General features: G+C 39.8%; 1 protein-coding gene across 4 annotated transcripts in view; it reads left to right on the top strand.

Moving 5' to 3' along the window:
- The first annotated feature begins 534 nt into the window (after nucleotides 1-534).
- MARF1 (meiosis regulator and mRNA stability factor 1) overlaps nucleotides 535-12,243 on the top strand; it is a 35,264-nt gene continuing 23,555 nt past the window's right edge. For 2 of the 4 annotated variants that reach the window (XM_077827631.1, XM_077827633.1), the window contains exons 1-6: nucleotides 729-774; nucleotides 3,045-3,249; nucleotides 4,755-5,426; nucleotides 6,540-6,714; nucleotides 8,687-8,913; nucleotides 11,243-11,360. In XM_077827631.1, coding sequence (XP_077683757.1) covers nucleotides 3,103-3,249; nucleotides 4,755-5,426; nucleotides 6,540-6,714; nucleotides 8,687-8,913; nucleotides 11,243-11,360 — 1,339 coding nt within the window. In that variant the 5' untranslated portion in view covers nucleotides 729-774; nucleotides 3,045-3,102. Of the gene's footprint in view, nucleotides 632-728; nucleotides 775-3,044; nucleotides 3,250-4,754; nucleotides 5,427-6,539; nucleotides 6,715-8,686; nucleotides 8,914-11,242; nucleotides 11,361-12,243 lie in introns of those variants that run through there. The other 2 variants (XM_077827632.1, XM_077827634.1) reach the window with 2 other exon arrangements.

Consider the following 12,243-nt stretch of genomic DNA (forward strand, 5'->3'; position numbering starts at 1 on the left):
GCACGTTTAACGCTCCCTAATTACAATGATTTTCTGGTGTCCTTTCCTGGACGACGGTGTCATGAAAACTACAGTAGGAATGTGAATGAACTGGAGCTCCATCCTGGCTTGACTGACACCAGGTGCCTCCTGAGCATTTCCCGCCCGGGGGGGGTAGAGTACCAGAGGGTGTAAGGGTGGAGAACTACCAAGTACCCCTGCTTCGAGGCCTGTTCCAGGTACTCCCCCATAAGCCAACCCCCAGTGTAGAACGAAGGTGACCAGATAGCAAGTAGAAAAGGAGTACTTGTGGCACCTTAGATAGCAAGATAGCAAGTGTGAAAAATCGGGACGGGGGGTAAAAGGCACCTATGGAAGACAAAGCCCCAAACAGCCTGACCGTCCCTATAAGAATCGGGACATCTGTTCCCCTCGTAGGGCCCTTATTAGGGTCTAGTAGGATTGCTATAGGCTAGAGGGCTCTGTCTCTCCCTTTTTGTCGTGACGCAGTTGTGAGGCTGACGAGAGACGCAAGCCCTGATCCTGGGAGGGGGATTAAATGTCTTCCCCCTCCCCGACCCACTCCGGCTCCCCCCGCTCTAGCCTCGAAGGGGAGGGGGAGTGTTACGGCCGTAGCAGTTGGTTTACGACAGTGAGTTCATTTCCGGCACTGGGTGTTGCGTTTGGGGGCGGAAGCTGCGGAGAGGAGGGGGGAGCAAAGCAAAGGGGGTGTGTGGGGCTGGGGGAGCCGGGATGTGAAGAGCGAGCGAGACAGAGGCGGCGAGAGCGGCCCAGGTGACGGAGGGGGAGTCGCGCAGGCGGGCCGGGACGCCGGGCCCGCTCCGGGTGGCGGGAGAGAGCCTGGGTGCGGAGTCAGGCTGGGGGCCTAGGCCTCAAAGGGATCGGGCGTCGGGCCTGGGGAAAGCCCAGCGGGAGGGTGGTGCGCAGTCCTGGGCTAGGAGAGGGCTGAGCACCGGCGGCTTCCCGTGTCTCCGGTTGCGGCCCCCTCCTAACCAAGCCCGGCGCTACTTGGCATCGTTGGGGGAGCCTGCCTGTGTGGGAGCAACGGGGGTGCGGGGTCCTAGGGGCGGGAGGCTCTGACCCTTTCTCGGGCGGGATAAGGTCCCCGGAGTGCCGTGGGGGGGGGGGGGGGTCGCTTTGCGCTCGCTTCCTGAGCCGCCAAATCTTGCTGCCCTGTGTGCGCCCCCGAACTGCGACCCCTTTCCCTTAGGCGCTTGCCCACGCGGGTTTAAACGTGTGTTTTCATCCTTTGTCGCCTGGCCATGTGCCCGGGCGGGGCTCAGTGGGAGCCCATTTCCCAGATAAACCCTCGGCAGTTTTTCTGGATTGCTCTTCAAGACGCGCTCAAATTAAACCAGGCTTTCGTTTGGATGTAAGCGTTCCCCTGTAGCGTGTGAACTAAAAGCGTGAGCCCAGAAGAGACACTGCCTCGAGAATCGCTATTAAAAAAGCAAAACAGAGGGGGGAAGGAAAAGTAAACACAAAAGAGTTTAAAAGAAATCAGACTTTTAAAATCCTTTTGTTTTAATAATTTTGAATGTTATAATAAGGGATCAATACGTTTATTTGAAAATTGTTATTAAATCGAATGTCCTCTTAAAAGAAACAGACCAAGGTTTCAAGATTTAATACACGTGATCTAATTTTGAAGAGGACAAATGTCAGAGTACAGTTCAGAGTAGAGTTCATATAGTTTTATTGTCAAATCTGGATAGCTTTAACATGGAATAAAGACCAGTTCTCCTATTCAGGGCTAAACTTTCAAAAATGTAACTAAAGAGCAGAGGCAGCATGGTTTCTGTTGAATAGAATAATGGCTGTGAAGTCGGGAAGTCTGCATTTCTCATTATTAGCTCTTCTAATAATTTGCTGTGAGGTGTTGGACAAGTTGTTTAGCGTCTTTGTGACTCTGTGAAACAGCAGTAAGGTTTACATACCTCCGTGTGTGCTGAGGATTAGTAAAAGAGCTTTCCTTAGGTAAAGCTCTGTATAAATCCTGAGTACTTAAATTGCATGGTTTGTATTCTCTCATTTTTTTCATTACATTGCACTCACTCTTTGTGCTCTCCCGTTGGACTTTCTGTCATGAAACTCTAGCTCCTGGATTGCGGACATAGCAATTAGAGCCCTACAGCGGGACTGGGATGCCATAATAGTGGCAGTGGATAAAATGTACTTTGTTGTGGACAGAATTGGATAGGCAAAAAAAATCCAGACTGCACTAATTTGTAGGCAAACACTAAATCTCTCGTCAGTTTGTCATAAATAGAATTTCAGCAGTGTAAAACAAGTTTTTTCTTTTTTAAATAAAGGTTTTCATACTTTAAACGAGGGATAGAAAGAGAATTGATTCCTATTATAACAGGAGTTAAAGTATGTTTTTACGTGGTTTAAGCAAGATTTGTTTTATTCTTTTAGTGGTAAAAATTGTTTCTGAATTTCATGTATATATAATTCTGTGTATATATAATGTGTACGTGTGTATGAGTGTGTGTGTGTATATATACACGGAATTCAGAAGCAATTTTTACCACAAAGTATAGTAACCAACCCTTTTTTCTTTTTGTTAAGTAGCATGCGGAAATCTGTCTCTCTCGTGGGATTTGCGGGATCTAAGATATTTTACAGCTGGGAGCCAGATAAAAATGCAAGAAACCATGCGGAATGTGTATTGTGGGACAGGAGTGGGATTAAAAAAAATAGTCCTGCGCAGGGCTATAGTAGCAATATGTGTTGTTCAGAGTGTTGCTAGATATCCGTTGCTTAACTGGTTTTGTGTATTTACAGAAGCCACCATGAATGGATATATTGCTTATGTTCACTTACCAGTGCTTCAGGTTCCCATTTTAAGATACAGGAGTAAGCTACAATAATAACTCGTATTGTAGAAATAAGTCTAATCTGTGTTCAAACCATTTTATTAAGTTGAATGCAAATAGTGCAGATCTACTGACTTTTCAACTTTGCAGTTCATAATCAAGACAAAAGTATGGCTGTGTTACGTTTTGAAGTATTAATATTTAAAATATGCACAACTTTAACAGGTGGGAAGAATGAAAGAAAGGAGGGATAAAAGAATGTTGAACTATTCTGTATGGCTGTATGATGGAAGGAAACAGAACGGAGAATCTCTGCAGTAGATCATTTGGATGGGTTCAACGACAAGATAATGATGCTAAACCATGGCTCTGGAAATTCTCTAATTGCTTTTCTACCACTGAACAGACTTCGCCTTTCAGTGCAAAACCGGTAATACTTTGGTATACTAAGAACATAACTGATACACTGGAACAGAGGAGTACACCAAATTGTCATATTATACCATGTGGGGGGGTTCTTCCCGACTTCCACAGGTTATCAACTTATGCCCTGAATCATAAAGATGGTCTTAAGTTTTTATATTAATTACTATAACTGCACGATGATCTTATAAATGTCTAACCCACTAAAATAACATTAATTATCCAGCCACCATATAGATGTTCAATCTACCTGTCAGTAAAACACGGGGGAAATAGATGAGCCTGGTCCTGAACTTCCAACAAATTTGCCAAGATGGGAGAGTAAAATCTAGGGTTGATGACACCTTATGGAAATGGCTGTTTGTTTGCAACAGAGGTGGAATCACATGAAGGGGGCAGACTTGAGTACCCAGGTTACAAATCATCTAGGGCTCTGCGGGGGGGAGAAATTCCTCAAACTCCATTTAGATTTTAGAAACTAATCCTTTACAAATACTGCCAAGATATTTGCCCGAATATTTGTAGTAGTGAGTTCCACAATATATGTGGCATGCAAGTGTATTCCCCTTTATCTATATTACATTGTCTTTTTTTAATCTTGCTCTTGTATTATGGGAAACAGTAAATAGGAATACCCAACTGATCTTCTCAGAACCAATGGCTGCTAATTTTGATAATCTCTTGTAGAGCTCCGTACCTTATCCAGTCTTGGCTAACCTAAACATGGAATGTCAGCAGTTCTTACACCGTGTGTCTGTCCTTTATAATGCATCTTGCTATAGTGGCTTGGGGTTCAGAACTACTGTTCATCACCCAGCCTCCATAATATTAAGTATATCAAAAATCAGTCTTATTAATACCAGGGGCATTCAACATCTGTATGTTGAAAATTGCTGCTTTGTGTTATGTTTGCGTTCATACTTTGTCTTCTATCTGTTTTTTGTCCTTTTAAGGTATTCATCTTTCACCTCATGGCTACCAGTCTTCTTTAATAGCCTTTTCAGAGGGACTTGATCCAAAGCCTAAGTAAATTCTATATGTTCCTGTTACCTTTATCAATTTTTTTGTTATCTCTACTGTCCAGTCAGCTAGAATTTACCATTACAGAAGTGGTTGTATATCACTGTGACATTACTTGCCTGCTTTCTTTGCAATTTCAGAATATCTGTAATAATTGTCTTAACTTCCTTCTCCACCTCCAACGTAGTAGCTGACCTCAGCCACTATCTTTTTATCTCCAAGATTTTGGGGAAATATCAAAACTATACAACATTCATCCCATTAGTTTTGTGCATGCAATTTATATATGAGTTGTATGGATTTCGGCACGTGCAGCTGGTGGAATGATGGTCCTCTTGATTGTTACAATTTCCTGGCTCCTGTCACTTTCAGAATTGTAACTGGTGTGTGTGTGTGTATATATGTATATATAATTTTTTTTTTAAACTATAAACTACTAGCTCATACATGAGAGATGCCCCTGAATGTAACTATGTGGCTTATTTTTTCCAGAAAGATTACATGGAGAACAAGAAAGCTGTTGTGGAATTGAAGGATGCTTCATCTCCTCTTCATGCTGGCTCTAAACTCTTTCCAGCAGTACCACTTCCTGATGTTCATTCTCTTCAGCAACAGCAAATACAGCTTTCACCTAGCCCCAAAGTAAGCTGCTGTGCTCATGGATCTGACTCCTCTTGTACTCCTAAGATGCATTTTGGTGGTGGTGGTGGTGGTAGCTTGATTCATCCTGGCACAATATTAGACTCTCAAAGCACTGGGACAATTACTTGTCAAGTAGGGTCAGGGTTTGCTTGTCAGTCTGCATCTTCGCTCAAGAATGCTCCAGCTAGAAGCAGTTTGTCAGGCATTGCAAGTGACTTCCCCAGCATGTGCATAGAAAATAATGTATCTTCCTGTCAACATCTGCCATGTTGTGGAAAACTCCATTTCCAGTCCTGTCATGGTAGCGTGCACAAACTGCATCAATTTCCAGCCCTTCAGAGCTGCACATCTTCTGGCTATTTTCCCTGTTCCGAATTTACAAGTGGGGCTACAGGGCACTTGGAGGAGCATATTACACAGTCGGAGCTAACATCACGTGTATGCACCAACTCTTTGCACCTAAATGTGGCACCTTCGGTCTGTTTAAAGGGCTCTCACTACTGTAATGAATGTTTAAGCAAGGTTTGTACATTTCACATTTCTTCTTAAAGTGCTATATGTTGTAAATGCTTAAATAATGAATGTTAACTGGGAGACAAAATAGTTATGGTGGCCTATAGTTTGAATTATCTAGTTGATGTTAATACGTAGTTTAAGGGCCATGGTATCAGAAGCCTGCTCTTAATGTGAAGGTGGGAGATTCATGGAGGTAGCATTCAATTTCAGGAAGATAAAGCAGGTTATCACACTATTGAAGGGTATCTGAGATTATTTATTAATTGAATAGAATCTTTTCTAGTTCTGAAAGGTGCTGCTCACCTGTTCTGACAGCTCCAGATAAAACACTCCATTAGTAGTGATTCTATGAAGGATTACATGCAGATAATCTGTATGCAGCATGAGCAACTGATCAAGATAGATCCATCTCATGAGTTGGGAAAGCTTTTTTTTGAGCATTAAGATCAGCCTTTCTAATCTATAATTTATTTTTATGCTTCAGTACCAATTTAGTACACTTAATTTAACTACCTTCAAATTTAAAATCAGTTTAAATTTCAACAGAAGATCAGAAGTGAAGTATAGTTAAATGTATTCTACATCTTGTAATGCCAGGCATCGTTGAAAATGTAATTTGGGTTTTCAAGTTTGGTCTGTTTTTAATGTAGAACTGTACATAGAAAATCACTTCACAGAACTAAACAATGAGGCTAAGATTTTAAAAAGGGTGAGTGATTTTTGGGTGCCTCCATGTTGTATGCTCAATTTGAAATTTTTTTAAAGGCACCTGGGCATTTTGGTGGTGGTTTTTTTTGCCAGAGGGTAGGTGATTAGCACTTTCCGAAAAGAGTGCCCCTTTAATATGTTGAGAAGGGCACTCAAAATCACTAGTGGCTTTTTGAAAGTTAGGTCTGAATACATAAGGGAAGAAAGTCTGTGAGATGAGCACGCTTCATTCAATCAGTTAATATTACTATGGATTAGTTTCCAGATTAACATCTATACTCCCAGTCCATTGGAAGGTTGTTTTGTCATTGACATGAAGAGTAAAAATAATACAAAATGTTCTAGCTTAAATTAATGCATAATATTGTACATTAAACTAATTGGTGTTTTGAAAAAAAATTGCTCCAACAGCCAACCAGAAATAGCTTAATTGATGCTGCTAAAATCTGGCCAAATATTCCCCCTCCTAATACGCAGACGGCACCCATATCTATCCCAATGTGTAATGGCTGTGGAACCAAAGGAACAAGAAAAGAGACAAGTTTATTACTGGCAAGTAGCCTGGGCAAATCACCACAAAAATATGGTAAGACACATTTATTTGATTTAATGGATGCACTTCTTAAAATACCATTGAAAGTTAAAAGGTTATCTTAAAAACTGCATGTCTCTCTGAAGATATTTCTTATGAAAAAGACTAAATGGAAAAAAAAATTTTTTTGTTCATTTGACAGTTCTCTGTATTTACTGTTTTCTACTGTATAGTTAGTTTTTCCATATTGTTTGTGTGGACCTTTTGCATAGCAGTATAAGGAAAGAAAACATTGTGGGGGGCGGTTTCTTTCTTTTTAAGGAAAACTTAATTGTGAAACATTGGAGTGTATTTAGATTAGGTGTAATACCAGAAACTTACCTTAACCTACTTTTCCAAAATGGACTATGTACCAGGTTGATGATACCTCTTTTAATACTTGAAATACTCATATATTTTTGTAAAATTTTAGTATTTGTGCTTCTGGTATAGTTACTATATTGTTATAGTGCAAATTTTTAAAAGACTATTGGCAATTGTATAAAATGATTGATGATATTTGTACAGCGGTATGCTAAATATGTTCTCCAGCTCGATTTGACAGTTTGCAATTTAGGTGTTATGACAAATCTTATTCTGGTAGTGCTGTTGTCTTCCCTTACGGGCTTGAGAGACTTAGGCCTGGCCTACACCGAAAACTAATGTCAACATAGCTTCATTGCTCAGGGGTATGAAAAAATAAAAATGCCCTGACTGATGTGGCTAAACGGGCCAAACCCCCAGTGTAAATGCTATTATGTCAACAGAAGAATGTTTCATCATTCAGGGAAATGGTGTTCCTCCTGCGCTGACAGAAAACCCCCTTCCATCGGTGTAGGCTGAATCTCTGCTACAGGGTTATGCTAGCATAGCTATAGCAAAATAGTTATGCCAGTATAGTCTCTGTAGCGTGGATTTTCCCCAGCCTTTTGGTTACCAGTAGGAGTGCTGACTGGCAAGCTGACAGTCCAACTCTCAGTTCTTGTCTGTTTGTGCTCAGCTTGTGAGAAGCTGTGTCATTTCAGCTTGGGAAGCAAATAGCTATAGCCATTTTAGGCTTTTTATCCAGTTTTATGTTTTTTCCAAGATATGATTTCTGACAAATCCGTGGAAGAATAATTCATCAGACATCATAACCAAAAGTCCACCAGAAAAGATGATGTTTGCATGTTATCTGGCACTTATTCTTTTCTGTCAGTTCTATGTTCACTTCTTTGGACATTCCAATCGCTGACCATCTGTACAGAGTCCCTTTAATTTATCATCCATTGCCTTTGGTTTCTGCTTATTGTAGGTTAGGGTATGTATGTAAACATGATTCAGCTTTTTCTGTGGCCATTCTGTAAGAGCAGAAACTTGTCTTTGTCCCTCCTACTCCATAGCAAATTCCAAGCCTCACATCTGTTCTTCAGTTTAGTTTGTTCGCCTATAGGAGAACCTTGCATTTACTGCGTAGTTCCTTGGTTCTTGATAACCACTTATCCCAGAGTTGGCATTCCGATCCAGATTTCTTTGTTTTGGATGCTTTCTCTGACACAACTTTTTAAACAATACGGTTTAAATATTTCTTTTCCAGTACGAATTCAGTATTCATTATGAACTTTTAACTGTGTGATGTTACTTCAGATATAATTTAAACAATTTAGATAGTCTACATGGCTATTTCTAGCGCTGTAGACCCAAGTTGTAGACCTGGGCTGAGACTTACTGCTATGGGTTTTTTTGCTATGTAGACATACCCCAAATGTCTCTTTTAAATGAAGAAGAATCCTTACAGATCAGAGAACTACAACCTTGGAGGTGTTCAGATGTGATCAGTTTCCTAGCTGTATTTCTTTATGATTGTCTTCCCATGCCTGTAGTTCTTTAACATCTGAAACGTCCCATCTTTTATATGTTTGTCCTTTATGCTTATAACTAGCAAAGTGTCATATAGTCTCAGCATTTCCCAATTTAACGTAAAGGCTGTTTTGTTAAATTTCTACAGGGTCTCCAGAAGTTGCAATAACAGGCCAGGTGCTGGAGAACTTGCCCCCAATTGGAGTCTTTTGGGATATTGAAAATTGCTCTGTTCCCACTGGTCGTTCAGCTGTAGCAGTTGTACAACGAATTCGTGAAAAGTTTTTTAAAGGTCACAGGGAGGCAGAATTCATCTGTGTATGTGACATTAGTAAAGAAAATAAAGAAGTTATTCAGGAGCTGAACAACTGCCAGGTATGAAAATGTTGTAATCTATTTGCTCATGGCATTCTGTATAAAAAATAATGCAGATCATCTTTAATGAACAGAAGCAAGTCTTTTTTTAATTAAAACAGTTTCACTGGGGAAGATAGAAGTTACAATTTTAGCTGAATTTATACATGCATTAATTTTCTTAAGAAAAAATAGACATGACGGCTACCTCCTCAAATGTGGTGTGTGTGTGTGTGTGTGTGTGTTTGTTGTTGTTTGTTTAAGATGCACTTCATTACCTGTGGAACAATCTTTTGTTTTTGGGAGAATCTTTGTTTCATTTGGTAATTTAAGAAACATTTCTAGCACAGTTCACAGAATTTGCAGCTAAATCACCAACTCAGATGACCGGTCAACCCACAAGGTCAACTGAAACTTGTTGCTGATATGAACCTTTCCTAAATGGAGAAAGGGTGCACTGGGTGGAAGGGACATTGGAGCACAGTTAGTGTTGTTTGGGACTCCTTTACTCCACATTGCCACATAATTTTAAGGGAAAGCTTCTTAAAAAGCGTTTGAAAGTGTGGCATTCTAATCTCTTTGGTTTAATTTTTTAAACATTAATACTTTTGTAAGTTTTTCTCTGAATTACTATACACAGTCACCATCTTTACTACTTTGTAATGTTTGGGCATTCAAAAATTCTGTGTTTTGGCTGGCAACTAGCCTGCTTAGATTGGGTTAGATGATGTGATAGGGAGTGCCAGACTTCTGTCATTGGGTTTTTTAAGTGGAGGGAATGGGTTATAATTAAGACCCTGCCAAATTCATGGCCGTGAAAAATGCATCACAGACCATGAAATCTGGCTATAATGGTGGTGGGTGGGGTGGTCATGGCATTGCCACACTTCTGTGCTGCCTTCAGAGCTGGGCAGCTGGAGAGCGGCAGCTGCTGGCTGTGCCCCCAGCTCTGAAGGCGGCAGCACTGTCAGCAGAAGTGAGGGTGGCATGGTATGGGGGCAGGGGGTTGTCCGTTTGCAGGGGCAAGGCTGGCCTTACGGGTGGGCAATCACTCAGGGTGAGGTGATCGGCGGGACACCATGGACACACCAGTGTCTGTGCGCGCGCACACAGAGCCCAAGGCCCCTTTAGCCCTCAAGTTCTGGGTTATTTCCAAGGGTCAGTTCCCTTTATCAGTTACCAGTTTGTGTGAAATGTTAACCCTTCAAGGCTTACCTTATGAATACTAAACAATCTTCAGTAGTAACTTCGTTTACCTAGCAAAAGTTTTGATCACTAATACAATATGCTGAAGTTTAAATATTTCACACTTCAGTTGCATTTTAGCGTTCAGTTTCAGTAAATCTTGTCCACTCATCTTGGAACATATTTAGTAGACACTTAAACTGACTAAATGTCTGTTTTCTTTTAATGCAAGTGCCTTATGTATGTTGTGTTGGGAAAAAGAAGGGGGAGACCCCATTTCACAGGTAGACTTATGGTTTGTTAAAATGGTCAAAAATATGTAAGTGGTTTTTTGGGGGTTTTTTTGGTTTTTATTGTATCTGTCTTTTGTTTTTATGAGAACAGTAGTTCAATTCTCCTTTTTTGATTATTGGCACTGTATATTCAGGAAGGCTGACACTTATCAATTGCTTTTGTGTTTTCAAAAATGTGTATCCATCAATCCTTCTGACAAGTTGTTTTTGTTCACTGCACTGCTGATAGTTTAGCAATTGGTGTATGTTTTCTTTTCAGAAAATAAGTTGAAAATAACAGCTGCACACAATCATTTATCAATAATTCCCATGCATGACTATTTTACAGTTTTTAACTTCAGGTATTCAAAGCAAGGTGTAAAGTGTTTCCCTCTTCATAAACAACCCTCTTACTGTATCTCAATAAAATATAGATGCAATACTGAACTATGGTTTTTTCTGAATAAACTAGTTTATAGTAAAACAGTCTTGTTTGCTGTATTATAATTTCCTCACTTATACATTTAAGTGCATGTACCTTCTTTTTTCTCTTTAAAGGCAGAGTTAGATGCGCCAAGGTAAACTAATTAGGTCTGCTTATTTCAACAGGAATCTCTTAGGAATTTTTAACCACTCTGAAGTTCTTATAACTTCTCTAACTTTTTTTTTCTCCCAGGAAACCTTTGTTCTAGTTCATATCTTTTGTATACTGTATGCTCTATATCATTATCTATACAATGTGCATTAACTCCTTAAAATACATGGAACTATGCAATTTTTTTCAGTGGCTCATCCCTATTATGTGTTTTTAAAAAACCTGTCAGATTTGTTACCAGTTAATGCAGTCTTCACATTCAGTTCTTTCCTTAAGGCATCTTCCTTTAATTCTGCAGGTGACTGTTGCTCACATCAATGCCACAGCAAAGAATGCAGCTGATGACAAGCTCAGACAGAGTCTTAGAAGATTTGCTGATACACACACTGCACCTGCTACTGTGGTCCTTGTATCAAGTAAGAATATTAATCACATTGAAGAACACAGTGAAAGGTTTTATGTAAGATGTAGGGAACAGAATCTTGTTGAGAATTTCCAGTCAAACTTTCAGACATTACACTGAGTGTTCTTTCCCCCAAGTTGTTTAGAATCCATGCTATTTTAAGCAAAGTGCTCAAGTGAGAATTCATGATGAGTTCCAGTGATGCTGATAGAACAGTAAACTTAACTATAAGAAAATGAATATTACTGTTTAGTGCTTCTGTTAAACCAGGGTGGAAACTTATTTGCCACATCACGTTGACTATCATAGACTGCTCTTAATAATAATGGTGTCAGTCAGTAGGAGGCTTAAGTGCCAACTTCAGATAAATTTTATTATATTGAGTACTTGTCTCTATGAAAACTCTCTAAACTTTCAGAGTAGCAGCCGTGTTAGTCTGTATTCGCAAAAAGAAAAGGAGTACTTGTGGCAGCTTTAGAGACGAACCAATTTATTTGAGCATAAGCTTTCGTGAGCTACAGCTCACTCTGTAGCTCACGAAAGCTTATGCTCAAATAAATTGGTTCGTCTCTAAGGTGCCACAAGTACTCCTTTTCTCTAAACTTTGAGCATAATGAATGCAGATATGTTTAATGCTTCACTATTATAGGAGAATAATACAATATACACACTTAAATTTACAGTCACAAGTATTTAATGAACTGTATGATATGTACTGCATTGGGTTTCACTTAAGGCTATAATATTCCATTTTAAGCAAAAACAAATGTTACAGAAACATACAGTACCAGTTTAACTCCTCCTGATTAGATTTTTAATGCTACTATTTGAAAATAAAACCTTGATTCCTAAATTTCTTAAATACTAACTGCTGATTAAATCTCTGCCATGAATGT

Source organism: Eretmochelys imbricata, chromosome 10 (genome assembly GCF_965152235.1).
Source record: "Eretmochelys imbricata isolate rEreImb1 chromosome 10, rEreImb1.hap1, whole genome shotgun sequence".
NCBI lineage: Eukaryota > Metazoa > Chordata > Testudines > Cheloniidae > Eretmochelys > Eretmochelys imbricata.